This window comes from Notothenia rossii (genome assembly GCF_949606895.1).
Source record: "Notothenia rossii genome assembly, chromosome: 2".
NCBI classification, from domain to species: Eukaryota; Metazoa; Chordata; class Actinopteri; order Perciformes; family Nototheniidae; genus Notothenia; species Notothenia rossii.
The window spans coordinates 64,199,612-64,214,775 of NC_136904.1; the positions used below are offsets into that span (position 1 = coordinate 64,199,612).

The window sequence follows — 15,164 nt, forward strand, 5'->3', positions numbered from 1 at the left end:
TTATAGAATTATTTATTCAAAAACCAAACAGGTGTTCACTTGGTAGCGTTGCGGCTGCCATATTTTGTCATCTTTGAGTGAAATAAAATTTTCTTTTGCAATTCATGCTAGCATTCCTATTTAAATATTCAGGGTTTGCGCAGGATGCCCAATGTCATATAAGTGATGACCCTCCCTGACCAATCAGTGGTCTGCACTGTTAAACTCCACCTTCTTGTATCCGTGTAGCTTGCTTGGAAACTTAACCGCGATGGTAAGTACATTTTTTTCGACGTGATAAAAATGTTGGTAATGGAAAACCAAAAAAGAGCGAGTCAAGTTAAGCCATGCCGTACATTGACTAATTGACTGACTGAAGAGAACATAGAGCAGCTGAGTAAAGTCAGACAAACCAACCATCAATTTCGCGATGAATTCATAACTGAAAGTGGTGAAAGATAGGTGAGCAGGAGAAATACTATAAGTATTCAAGAATAAACTGTGTTAACTTATTGTCAGGTTGGCAAACAAGCCAAGAAAGTTCCTTTTCAACACCATGCGAAGACTTTTGGATGTGGATCTGGAAAGGGCTGCCAAAAAACTGGAAGCAGCTTAGAATACACCGGAAAAGCGTATCTTGCAGTATTTTCACCAAAAGAAGGGGCTTCTTTCTCTCACTCCCCAAAAGGAAACAAAGAAGCAAGCTTTTTGTGTTTATCTATGTGATCTGTTAAACGTCATTTTTGCCAGAACATAAAGCCAATGGTTCCGGTTTCATCTACTTATAGATACCTTTTTATAATTCCTGTGTTTTTGTGGTGTAGGGTCTTTAAGATCTGTCTGTTGCCTTTTAGAAACTATTTTTTTCTTTTTTTATAGTGTTGAAGTAGTTTTCCATGTTTTTAGAATGATTAGCTCATGTGCCCACCACTTTATCTAATAAGGGAAAGTAAGCATGCAGTTCAACTGTTGGCTTCAGTCACAAATGCGATCATCAGTCTTTATATTAATTATTACCCAAAATGCATACAGGCTCAGATGCTCCAGAGCCATTTATGATTGGTGTGAGACCAATCTTCATTAGGCCCCCCTGACAGCTATAAATGCAGCCGCACACTCCACCGAGACCACTTATATCCCAAAAACAATCTCCATCTCTTCTTCTTTCATACATGGAACCATCCTAAATCTACTTGTCCCCTTCTTCTATCTAAACCATCTCCTTTGACATAAAACAAACGGTGATCATAACATAAGCTGGAAATTGCCTGCATCGTAATTTGTATTTACAACTTCATTTTAATTGATGGGAATTCAACATTACTCTACTCAACACGCTTCATATTCATTGTTCTCTCACTGCTACAAGACTCCTGGCCAGCCACCCCCCCTCTCTAAATTACATTGCAGACCCCCTCCCTTTTCCATCACTATAAGTGCCTCCTTCTTGAACAGACGGCTCTGCCCGGCCCACCCCACCTCCGCCCACTTCTGTCTTCCCTGCTTCTAATCTTCTTCCTCCCCGTGCTTTGAATGGAAGACCCTGCAGCATCCAGAGAAAGAGGGGACAGGATGGAGGGATGCTGTATGGAGGCTAGACAAGAGAGGGAAGGATGCATTTAGGAGTGACCTCCAACACAACTTATTGTCACAGAAACTAAGGAATAATGAACCATTTGGATCAGATCAGCAACTATCCAAGGTTTTTCTCGAGGACCGACTGCTAGGGTATCACTAGACGCTGGTTTTGCAGGACAGGCTAGAGAAGGAGACAAGGAGCGAGGGCTGTTAAACAGTAGTGGACGTGAGGAGGTTTCCAGGGGAGGATGGGCGGACTAGGCTGGTGTCTCGCCACAGTCTTCGGTTGGGTAACATTTTTCTTCCACTGCATCTTCCCGTTTCGTAAACACAGGAAAAGCGAAAATAAGGTAGGATTCATATTTAAGATGTGAATTAGAATGTTTTCGGGTTTCTTTTATTTTTTAACACAATTGTAGGACCAATGCTCCTACAGTTTTTACTTGGATTCATTGACTATCATATTTTCCTGATTGTAAACAAGGCATCACATGCTTATTGCTTGGAACAGAGCTGCATTAACTCTGGGTTGATTAAGACAATTAATCCTATGTTTAACCACGCTGGCAGAGTGGCTCTAGACAAGGCAATGCCGTTTTGTCTGATGGTCTGTCAGTCTGGCGGTTGGTTGGTTGGTTGGTACACCACATTGGTCAGAAAATACTGACATCCAATGTTCTCAGACAACGAATGCTAATGATTTTGCTGCTCCTTGGACTTTTCCTCTAAGGCCACCTTGAGGTTAACCTTTGGGATTTTGACTGTTATATCTTTACAATTATTGAATGGATTGCATTACATTTTGGGGCAGCCATTTGTATTCCACTCAGGATGAATTGTGTGATCCCGTAACCACTCTTCTCGAACCATCATCAGGTTAAGAATTGAGTTTGTTCAACACTTAAGTGTTGCAGGTTTGGTAAACCACAGTTGCTCTGAGAGTGCTTATTGGCAGGTTTACACGGTAAACATCATACCATTTTCATTATGAGCATATTAGCTCAAATTGCTGTACCTCAAATAGCTGCTAGCATGGCTGGAGACTCAGAGTAAAGTGTTATTTTAGCATCTTTTAGGTCATTGTTTAGGTTTTTATTCGCATTATACTTATTCATTCATCGGTTTTTTTCACCAAGTTGTCTTTGACTCTATATTGCAAAATAATGTAAGAGTAGTTTGTCAAAGATCATAGATGTAACTAAATTCATCTTTGTAGCACACACATATTGAACTAAAGCCTCTCAAACAGGACGTATGACACGTAAGGATTATGATCTTATGCATGACCGTATCCCCAAATGAACCAACATTTCCATCTCCAGTGGCCACACACACACACACACACACACACACACACACACACACACACACACACACACACACACACACACACACACACACACACACACACACACACACACACACACACACACACACACACACACACACACCCTGATAGTACGTCTAACAGTCATTCATCTTGCAAAAGCTGCCACTGCTCAGTGATATGCACACAGTATTCATCTACACACACAGAGCTGAGAGTGTTATTCATCGATGGTTCGGACACATTGAAGGTGTTTAGCATGCGTCTCCGTCTCCTGTGGTCGTGCATCTTCCTCTGCTGCCACTGCGATCGTTTCTGTGGCATGAGGTGGCATTCAGCAGGGGCGAGTTAGCACTTTACCTTCAGTTGGCCTCACTTGTGGCCAGTCTACATTGGCGTTTAGTTTGCAATTTTTTAGCGACAGTGGTTTACTGGCAATGTGATTGTGTAGCAAAAAGCCTGATGGGCCATGTCCAGGTGACCTTGTTCTGTGACCTCTGAAAGTGGGTGATCTAAATGATAAAGTTCAGCTTTCACACAATACTTACATTTTCCAGCCAGAGTTTGAACTCTCCATTTATTCTTTTACCTGACAATAATGACAATAATCATAACTGATTAGTTTTATGCTGGTTCATCATTATCATATTATCACCTTATGAAGTTAATGTGGCATAAATGGCAGTGAATAATGATTTTTTTGTATTATTAATTGATCCATTATCAATATTATTTCTTGATTTAATAATTAGGTCAACACATCATATCATATAAACAACATATCTCTACCCAGACCAGAAAATAATTCCTGAAGCCTAAAGTGATCAAAGTCATCACAAGATTCTATTTGTCCAAAATCCCTAATATTACATTTACTATTTAATTTAGTTAGGGAAAACAAGCGAATATTCCCATTTGATAAGATTTACCAAGAAGAATTGGTTTTTATTGAAAGAATGTGATCATCAAAAAAGATGCCAATATATAATTTTTCTCAATCGACTAATGGATTTCTCCACGGATTGTTGCAGCTCTAATCGCTAACCTGTCAGCAAACACGCAACGGTTTTTATGGTACGTCACCTGATGACTGTAAGTCCAATCAGGGGCGCCGCCAGGGATTTTGGGCCCCAGGAAAAGATAATCACACTTAAACATTTTTTTCTTAATGTTCTACAATGTTTTGGGCCCCTGTCATTCACGGGCCCTTAGAATCGTCCTAACTTTTCACCCCCTTACGGCGCCGCTGAGTCCAATATTGACTTGGTCTGGTCTGGACGCAACTCCTGAGGGAAATACCTGGCAGCTAACTTGTTCCACTATGTTCCCCAAATAGTTTGTAACTGTGTGTGTCTGCTGTTCGCTGTCTTCTAGGTAGTGTAGTGTGAACCCATAAGAGCTTCATATAAGAGCTTTTAAGACAACCAAAATATAAAGCAGCTCTTTTTCTGCTGAACAGAAATCCTGCTGAAGCTAGTTGTTTGGCATGAACAGAAGAAGTGAGTAGTTTACAAAAGCAGTCATTGTGGTTTGATGAGTGGGTCTACAGAGTTACAATTCATAATGATTAATAGTCAAAAGATTGTATAATGTTGTCCATGCTGGTTTGATTTGCATGTGATATCTGGGAAATGTGCAGAAAACCGTCTTTACTCAAAAGGCGTCTCCAAATTGAAAAACAGTGGCCCCAATCATGTTCCCTTTTAAGTTTACTAATAATTCTTCAAAGAGTATACTGTACAAATCCATAAGGCTTCACACCCTGTACTGGAGGAGTATTGTTGTTGTCAGTGTGTTCTGCCCGGCCCTTCCTCTCAGAGTCGCCCAGCAGAGAGAACAGAGGAAAACGTGCACACACATGTGAGTGTTGTGCAAAGGGAGGGCCCGGGTTCTGTATTGTTTTCAACAGATGGGAGTCACAGGGGTGGGAAAGGGTGTGTATTGGGGGGCCTGCTGGAGTGTGTTCTTCCTCTGTCTGTCAACAAGTGAACTCCCCCCCATCTAACAGGTTCTAGGATGTCAGCCAAGATGAGAGAACACACCCCTCTGTTTGCACATTCACTCTACCCCTCTATCTGTCTTCTTATCAGAGCCCGGTTTATTACCTGTTCTCCCACCTCTTTACCGTCTATGATCCTCCTAGATTCCTTCGTTTTGTGTTTCGTCTGCTGAAACCTTTTTTTAAATACTGTAACAGTGTCTACGGCTTTGATCCGTCTGTTCTGTTTACCCATCTTTTCTTGGTTCAAGGACAGTGACCTGACACAGCTTAATCTTCCTAATGATGTAAGTGTCTCGCTGTCCGCTCTGGGCTCTGGTTTACAAAAGAAAGACAGAAATGGTCAAGATTAAAGAGGCACTAAAACAAATCCCACAAGTGATCTGATTAGCCTTGAAAAAAGGCCCTCCCTCCCTCGGCCACACACACACACACACACACACACACACACACACACACACACACACACACACACACACACACACACACACACACACACACACACACACACACACACACACACACACACACACACACACACACACACAGGGTTGGGTTGTAACGGAATACATGTAACAACGTTACGTAATCAGAATACAAAAATCAAGTAACTGTATTCAGCTCGCGTTACATTTGAAAAACGAGTAATCAGATTACAGTTACTTTCGTAAACCTGAAGTGAATACATTTTGGATTACTTATTGGAATTATTCTAAAGGTACAGCCGAATCGTCACAGCGCACAAAACCTATTACCGCCGCAGATGGACCAAAAAAGGGAGCGTTTGAAAAAAAATTGCAGGTACGCTCAGTGAAACAATAACAGCGAAACATGGAGGAACGTGTGTGTGTGTGTGTGTGTGTGTGTGTGTGTGTGTGTGTGTGTGTGTGTGTGTGTGTGTGTGTGTGTGTGTGTGTGTGTGTGTGTGTGTGTGTGTGTGTGTGTGTGTGTGTGTGTGTGTGTGTGTGTGTGTGTGTGTGTAAAACACATCAGCCACACCGCTCTTTAGCCTTTCTTATGATTCTGAAGGTAAACACAGTGAAGGCGGTGCTTGAAAGGCGGTGCGTGAAAGGCATTGCACGCTTGTCTTCTCAGAGGCTGAGTTAACCCGCCTGGTGCTGCAGAGATTTCATGAAGTGAAGGAGGTCCTGCCAACACTAGCAGGACAGAAGACGACACGCCCATTCTAAGCCGTGTCCCTCACTCCTCACATCCCAAGCTGCATCCCCAAAAGGTTTATTATGTTGTTACATCGTTTCAGATGTTAAGTTTCAGTTGTGCTCTTGATAAGCCATTAAAACAGTAAAAACACGTTCAGTTTCCTTTTGCTTTTTGTGTCTCCTGTTCACCAAAACATACCCATCTGTGATGGAAAAATAAAGTAATCCAAAATTAATCTAAAAGTAATCTGATTACGTTACTTTTTTAAGACACGTAACTGTATTCGGATTACTTTCAGAGCCATATGATCAGTAATCAGTAAGTGATTACATTTACAAAGTAACCCTCCCAACCCTGCCCACACACACGCACGCACGCACGCACTTACGCACGCACGCACGCACGCACGCACTTACGCACGCACGCACGCACGCACTTACGCACGCACGCATGCACGCACGCACACACACACACACACACACACACACACACACACACACACACACACACACACACACACAGTTTAATTTACACTTTTAATAACTGATCTGACAAATGTCTGATTCTTAATGTGGAGGCAGTTTGTTCAGTGACCACCAGTGGGTGCTGCAGTTGCTGTTGGAACTTTGTAGGACTGCCAATTTGGAAAATATAACCAGTTGAAGCATTTTGACTGTCATGCAATTTGATAATGATTTGCAATATTGGAGGTATTGATCATTTGTGCATCATTATAATGACTATCATTGAAACAGATATTAATATGATCATAGTGTGATTTTAAAAAATAAAGAAAGGATCTGTACCAGGTTTATATACAATTTGTAGGCCAAGTTATCTGTACAGCTCCAATACACGAAATAAAAATAGTTTTTTACCACATTTAAGAAATGTTGTGCTTCCTGCAATTTGAATATTGCAATTGACCATTTTGCAGTTTTGTTACAATTATATGTACAGCTGTAGAACTGTGCATGGTCTATTTTACTCTCATGTATGAGACCATACAATGATAATGTTTCATCAGATGATAGGAATTAGTATACAGATTCATTTGTATATTTGTATGTACATAAATGGCTATCCCTGTAATTTATTTGGTTGTGATCTTTCTTAGGGCTGCTTTATAAATGGCATTGGGTTTTATATATGTTTAGCATCAATTTGTTGAATACCATGATTTGCCTCCATTGGACTCCTTTGTTTACTTCCAGAACATAGAAACATCATAGTAACACTTGCGCTTCTACTGGCTAGCGCTCCAACTCATTGTAAGTGATAGGTTAAGGGGCGGGACATCTCTAAGCAGCTGACCAATCACAACAGAGCTGGCCAGCTAACCAATCAGTGCAGACTGGGCTCTGGTTTCAGACAGAGGGTGAAAAGAGGTGCTGCAGCACAGCATGGTAACATGTCACAGTAGAGGCACTTAATATAAATATGAACCTGATGATGAGCCAGGACCCCTTTAAGACACTATGTCACCAGTATTATGCCAACATGACCAGAATCACTTGAATAATTGTATCTTTGTATCAAATCCTGATATCTGATCTGGTAAAAACTACATCAACTATTCCTTTGCCTTTTAAAACTTTATATCTGCTTTATAGTATTTGTTGTTTCCATAATTTAACACTTTATTAATATATTTTAGGTTCACAGAACAAATTAAACAAACTTTAACATTATAAAACCCCAACAACACCCTTAAGGCCTCATTGCAATGTTCATTTGTATTATTATAGAAATGCATATGCAGGCAATTTCTAACCATCCAACATTTGTGAATCTATAATCTTCTATTCTATTAAACTAACTATTTGTCTTATCATCTTGTTGTTGCCTGCACAGTAAATCCTGATGTTATTTATGGAAGATATTTTGTTTACCAAAAATAAATGACAGATCATGTGCTGTTTGTCACAGACTGGGAATTGGATGATGTCTTCATGCAGGAGTAGAACACGGTGTGCTGTGTGCTGACTGTTTCATTTCAATTTGAGTACAACTAAGCCCTGCTTGACAACACTCAAGTGCACGGTCACACTCACGGACTTTGTGTTCTGTTCCAAAATAGCCTCATTATATACACTCTTCAATGAGTAAAGTGAGATGTTTATTCATTTCATTTAATCAAATTAGAAGACATTTTAAACCTTCATAATTTATATTTTTATATCGACAATGGCTCAGTGTGGGGTGATCTTTCCCTCATAGGTTGGTTGTGACCAAAACAGAGCTAAAAGTTTTGTGAAGATTCTCAATGTGGCCGAAAACACAACTCCACTTGCTTACAAGTTTGATTTATAATCTTTCAGAATTGAATAAACTGCAAAAATAGACTACTTTTCTTAATCAAACGTTTGTTTTGTCACCAGTTTTAAACCCGCCCCAAGAATCGGAATCAAGAACCGTTAAAAGCCTATATATTGAATTTTCCATACCTTTAGAAATAGCAAATTCTTAATTTCTAGTCGGCAACTGGTCCCATCTTAACTAGGGAAACTATTTGTCCTTGAGTACTTTGATTCATAATTTAGCATGCAGTTGACATACCAGTCATTTTGTTCTAATGAAAACTCAACTCCTGGCATTTGCTCCCGGTGTTCTTCAGCACTGTTTTAAAAAACTGAAACGGAAGTGACAGGCGAATAAGTTTTACAGGTAAATGTGGTCTAATTTATTCTGATTTATCTGGATTTTGAAGAGTAACTGAGAAATATTTGGACTGAATGTAGTGTGCATGAGAGGACATGTTTTTATTCAGTTTACGGAGCCCCCCTGTTTTATAATGCTGATGCATGCTATAGTGTATGAACATGTCCGTTACGTAACTTTATTGGTAGAAGGTTTTCTGTCGATTTTTTATAAGACTTTAAAAGGTGGCAGGCAGGTATCTTTGGGAACTTGGCAGTTGTCATACTAAAGTAATTGAGTCAAATTGACAAAGCGTTGATAAGAAAAAACGTTGATCATGCTCTAAAAAGACACATGTGCAGTGATGTGTAAACGTTTATTTATTCATCATGTGACTTTGTTAGTTCTTGCACTTTTCCTCAGACAGAATTCCAGCTGGTGTGTGTGTGTGTGTGTGCGTGTGTGTGTGTGTGTGTGTGTGTGTGTGTGTGTGTGTGTGTGTGTGTGTGTGTGTGTGTGTGTGTGTGTGTGTGTGTTTTGGTTTTGGGGGATTAAATTCAAATGTTTTCTCTCTAACATTGTCTCCTTTAGTGAATGTGTCTCTGTAGGGGTGGCCTGCAGGAAATACCAGGGGATTAATCCCTGTGCCTCTGGCTGGGTGAGTTTGTATGTTTCTGTGTTTGGGTGGAGGGTTTGTGTATTTATGTAGTGTGTGGATGTGTGTATGTGAGAGTGGGGGAGAAATGACTGGTTATCCTGTAAATGTTTGTGTATATGCACACGGTGAGTTCGATAGTTTAAATTACACGTGTTTATGTTTTCAGGAAGTAGTGGGCCTGGACCCCACATTTCCGACGTGTGTGAGAATCTTTGTGTGTCAGTCAGAAAATCATGGGGCCATGAATGTTTACAGGTGCATGTAGGCCGCTGTAACATTTATGTGGAGATTTGCAGTGTGTGTGTGTGTGTGTGTGTGTGTGTGTGTGTGTGTGTGTGTGTGTGTGGGGGTGTGTGTGTGTGTGTGTGTGTGTGTACCCACACAAGGGGGATAAAGAGTCACTCATGGGGCCAACATGTTCATTGATGAGCAGTGAGAACTTAATGAAGCAGCTTTTGCTTCCCAGCCCGTCTGAGCACTTTCAGTGTAAAGGGAGAAGGTGGAAGGGGGGGGGGGGGGGGGGTTACTACTGTCAGAAGTAGATCCTCCACTGTTACTTTCTTTTTATTCTTTGAGGAGGGAAATGTGTGGGAGGTCAAGGGTGGGATTGAAAATGTTAAAGGACTGTCAAAGATGATCAAAGGATAAGTCTGGGGGATATTCTATATTTTTCTTCCCCTGTTCCAACTAATCTACTATTTAAAGCAGATACATAAGCCACGGTTGCACTGTGTGACATGTTCCTTTTTTTACAAACACACACGCTGTTGTTTATGTTTGAATAAATCCAACATTCACCGTGCTGCTCTCATAAATACCCACTAGCATATCAAATGTTTTTAATCCGCTGCTGTAAATAGACCTGAACATGTGCTATTTCTGTTTGCCAATACTCTACTTATAATAACTTTTTTAAATGTTTGACTGTATATGTGTTTTATTAGCAAAGCATTGACTTGGAGCTGCGTCCAAAACTACTAAAGGATAGATTAACATTGTTGATATGGGTTTTCATCTTAAAATGTGTTGATATTTAGAAAGAAATGGAAGCCTGTACGTGTCTTCCTTAAATTGTCACATTGAGATGACAACTCGACTCTTTTGATATTGTGCGGATCATTGATTCCAGAAACACATAATGGTACATGTACAGTATATTTGACGTATTCAGTTGCTATTAGTTTACCTTAAAAATCAGTGTTTATTGAAGTCTAGTGTCAGCCTCTTTCAATTTCACTGAATGGGGATAATGTGCAGAGTATAGTTTGTTAACATTTCTGGAGAGTGATGGTCGTACAAAGCATCAAGAAATGTCCAATAAAATTAGGAAAATCTTTCAATCTAAATAGCAGGTGTCTTTTTTGACATCCAACATCTATAAAATCATTATAGTATTCCAGGGTCAGGAGGAATAATAAAAATAGCAGGGGGAGACAGGGTTCATCAAATATGTAAAGGGTCTCAATACAGAAATACACAGGAAAACTATGCAAGACAGAGAAGGAGGGAGGGGGAGGTGAAGTGCGACGGATGCTGAGGGGGTTCGAACAGGGAGGGGGGGGGGGGGATCAAGGAATGAATGAATGAAATTAAAAGTGGGGAGACTTAGAGGGGTAAAGAGGGAGGGAGACTTGGGATGAGAGAGAGTGAGGGAGAGGAGGGGCAAAAGAGATGGATAATAAGCACCACACCCCCTCCCCTTTACTCCTGTGGAGCCGTGGGGGCAGCCCGACCCCCCCCAAAAGAGCTTTGTGAAACTTTCACCGACAGAGGAGAAGAGAGACAGAGTGAGCGCAGAGGACAGGCAGGCAGTATCACATTCAGAGGAGAGGTACACGAAGAGAGTGAGGAAGAGTGAGGAAGACGAGAGGGTTTACGTGCAGGGAAGTCATGGCTGAGAAGGCAAACCTTCTCCTGGCTGGATTATACTTCAGGAAGCCCACCGGTGTGTAGCAGCAGCATCTCTCCTGCCGTCAGCATGCCGTCTGTGTCCCTCAGCCTGCCTGCAGCTCTGGCCGGACCCCCCCGCACCTGGGTCTGCCTGTCCTGCATGTTCTGGGTGAGCTTCCTTTTCAACCGGAATTAACATTTTTTAGAGCTCTTTTAATTAAAATTCTAAGGATTTCAAGATTTGCAAACACAGTTGCAGTTCCTGGCGATGGGGGTCCCAAGTGCAACATGCAACTTACTTATAAAAAGAAAGTGCAATGCATGTGACACAATGGTGCAAGGCAAATGCAGGAATAAATAAACGATGCAAACAAAATCTGGATCAGGATTGATTTGTAACAGGACTTCTGTAATTTCTACGCACAGTTAGCAGAACTATAACCTTGTAAATCTAATAACTCTCAAACTTAAATTGTGTCATTTACGCCATATTAGAGTAATGCATTATTGACTGAATCAGCTTGATGAGTTTGTTTTCATTTTGTACCACATTGATAAAGCTATTCAAATCAATGAATAGGGATCAAAGGGATTCCAATGTTGTTGGCAGTCTCATTTTCCTCCAACACTGCAACATGCAACTTATACTTCAAAATACATTTAAAAAAAGTGCTTGGGACACAATGGTGCAAGTCAAATGCAGGTTAACAATGCACATGTCAAATATATTTTCTGGATCAGGATTGATTTGTAACTGTCAGCACAGGACTTCTGTCACTTCTATGCACAGTTTGCAGAACTCATGCCATGCAAGTTTCAAAATATGCAAACTTAAGTTGAATTATTTTGGCCATAGTGGAATTAAGAGAATGCAAGTGGTGTAGAATCAGCTTGATGATGCACTTCAATTATTTTGTTGTGATTGTGTACAGTTTGGGGCTTGTTCAAATGGTGTTACTTCAGCCCAGTTCCATTGGTAAACCCTGATCAAATCAAGCTGGGGATCTATTGGGTGGTCCCCTTGTCGGGGGTTGGGTTGAGGGTTGGGACCCCGGCCGTGGGGGGGCTTGGCACGGTGACACATTTGAATGAGAGAGATATTATGAAGGAGAATGGGAGGGTGTGCGAACGGGAGACAGTGTTATCTCAAGAGAAACGTTTACAGTATAATCAGGTTCCATGCAAGGACCAAAACAATCTTACCTTTACACAGAGTTGAATTAAATGGATCCCCTGCTCTCTTCCCCTCAGTCCCTCTTTCTCAACCTCTCCCACTCGCTCTGTCTCGCTTTAGCTGGTGGTGACACACAGCTATTTTTGCTTTCTCTTGTATAACTCAATCTGCCGCGCATTCCCGCTCACAGTAAGGGGCTGTTGGTGCAGCGAAGGACTGTTTGTGTCCACACTAAAAGCATTGTGACCGTGGTCTCGACATTTGTCTTAAAAACACTGCGAGTGCTCTTTCCTAATTTGTGCAGATATGAAAGAACATTCCTGGCTCAAATATACAACATAGCATGCAGCTCTCCTCTTTTCCCAGCTGAATAGGGGATGAAAGAGGAGAGTAGTTGAATAGACCATTGAGATCCATCCTTCCCCATTCTGCAGCGCTCCTTTGGGACCTGACTGCACACCAGTGACAGAGCTGCAGCCCTTGGCGAGGGGACTGGATAATCTTACAGAGCTCTTCATCAGTTAATTACCGTTCTTTCTTTTGAGGAGCGGGAGGCGAGGTGAAAGGGGGGTCGTAAAAGAATCTCAAAGCCCCCCAGCTAAGCTCTGGGTCACTGATTGACTGCATCAGAGCACTGTATGACAAAGCGAGCTCACTTAAGGGGGCGGGGTTCAATCTGAGCCCTTGCATTAATAACAGACCTTTGTTGTCCCTGTAACAGCATTCATTTGGACGCATCTTGTTCTAATAGGTCGGGGTTAGAGTAACGCTTTTCTGTGAAAGTGCTTCTCTTTCCAATCAAAATATGAATTGGCAGAACCCAAAAGATCTTCCAAGACCACTTCAGATCAGGAAATATTGCCTACATGGTTCTTCTTTCTGATGATACATTGCCGTACTTCTGTCTAGAATGATACGGTTTTCATAGTACGGAAACAGGCATACTCCTCTTGGGCAGCTGGGAAAGTGAGTACAGCTGCAAAAGCTCTTACGAGGCAACAAAGAAACAGAAGAGAAAGATACAGGGAGAATGAGCTTGTGAGAATAAGTGAGTATGCACAGATGTAGGAAACAGACCATCTCCATGAAAGATCTATTCCTCAGCCTGGCCTCCAATAGGGAGGGTTTCCTCCTGTCAGAGCGGGATGGGCCTGAATAAAAGGAGATATTTCCAGCATACTGTAGAAGCAGAAAGAGAATGCTCAGGGAAATAGAGGAAATGAGCAGAAGATGCTCTTGGCAAGATAGGAGGGCAAGAGGAAAGTCCTTTGAAAGAGCGCTGCTCAACAATCACTGAATAATTAATGAAAGCTACAACAAAAAGGGTTTTAGAGGGAGTTTTATCAGGTTTCTCTGAAAGGACAGAAAAACGAAACAAACGTCCTCCACCAGCCGGCTGCTAGAAAATAAGTTGAAAGGTCATGCAAATCCCGTTGACATTTCAGAATGTCAGGTTATGAATGCATCCAGTAACGGGGCTTTTGCAGCAAACAGGTGTTCTGGAAAAGGTTGTGTACGAGGCAGGGGCCTCTTATCTAACACGGTGCTGTTGTAGGAAACACTTCCTCAGATGGCTGTCTCACAAATATTGACGCATGGCTAAACCTTCAGAGTTGTCAAGGTTCAAAGAACTCCCAGTGATGATCGATATCCATTAACGTACACTCAGTCCATCTCAGTTCAGAGTTTGGTCTCAAAAGGATCGCTCTGGGAAATGGTGTCATCTCAGGAATGTTAGGTCATTAGTTTTCAGTTGTCTTGACTTGAAAATAGACAAAAACCCCAAACCTGTTGGTTCTGTTCCAGACTGAGGAGTTCAGGAGGTCTGGCGCTCAGTCTATTCCTGATTTGTGTCTCTTTTCTTACATCCCCTGCACTCATCTTCTTTCCCCCCTTCCTTTTTATATCTTGGCCTGTTGCTAGTTTGATTCTGCCCCCATCCGAGTGTCTGAGATTACCTCTGATTTGGGTTTAAAAAACATTCCACATGTGAGGCCCCTTTGAAATACAGCAACATTTCTGTAATTGTAACATCTGGGATTATGTTACTTCAATGTTTTTCACTTGAATGGATTTGCCATGCAGTTGTTCTGCGTCTTGCAGCTCTCCCTGTTGTTGCCATGCTTGGCAGACTCATGCCGTTTCATCTTGGTTGAGAAATCTTGAACAACCAAAAGGGAAGTTTAACCCTTGCTCGGTTGATTTATGAGAGATGTTGAGCTTTGTGTAACGCCTCCCTTCCACCCCTTTCTTTCCCGAAGAGACCCCCAACTTTGTGCATGCTTCACTGGGCACATTGGCCTTAAACCTCCCATGGCCTTCTAACTTTCCCTGGAGGGAGTTTCGGCATTCAGACATTTCAACATGCTTTAGTTTCCCCATTTTGCCTCCCTGATCCCGGAATATTGAATAATAAACCACAGTAAAATCACTTTATCCTCGTTTTTATTGGTGATGTAAGTCATCCCCAACTCCCCCTTTGCAGTCATAGCCAATGGTCATTTATAGTGTATGTTTTGGCTTTTTGACCCTTATGCCTAAAGCAGAAATACTTTTGTGCCTTTGTTCTAGTAATTTTGCCTTATCGTCTCTGACATCACTCTTGTGGTTAATTTAGTGCAATAAGACCTCATATTCTGAAGGGCAGTAACCAGCAAGGCCCCCCAGAAAGTAATAGTTTTTGTCCTTTTCACCTCATGGTTATGTCCCCTGCCACGTCCATCACACACTTTAATCATGTCAGAGTAGGGACATGACA

The 15,164-nt window shown here is 41.6% G+C and overlaps 1 protein-coding gene across 11 annotated transcripts in view; it reads left to right on the forward strand.

Moving 5' to 3' along the window:
- Positions 1-15,164, forward strand: part of tns1b (tensin 1b) — a 281,948-nt gene that overhangs the window by 56,634 nt on the left and 210,150 nt on the right. For 2 of the 11 annotated variants that reach the window (XM_079664778.1, XM_079664777.1), the window contains exon 1: positions 11,064-11,401. The exons of the other annotated variants lie outside the window; for them this stretch is intronic. In XM_079664778.1, the coding sequence (XP_079520904.1) occupies positions 11,321-11,401 (81 nt within the window). In that variant the 5' untranslated portion in view covers positions 11,064-11,320. Of the gene's footprint in view, positions 1-11,063; positions 11,402-15,164 lie in introns of those variants that run through there. 11 annotated transcript variants of the gene reach the window in all.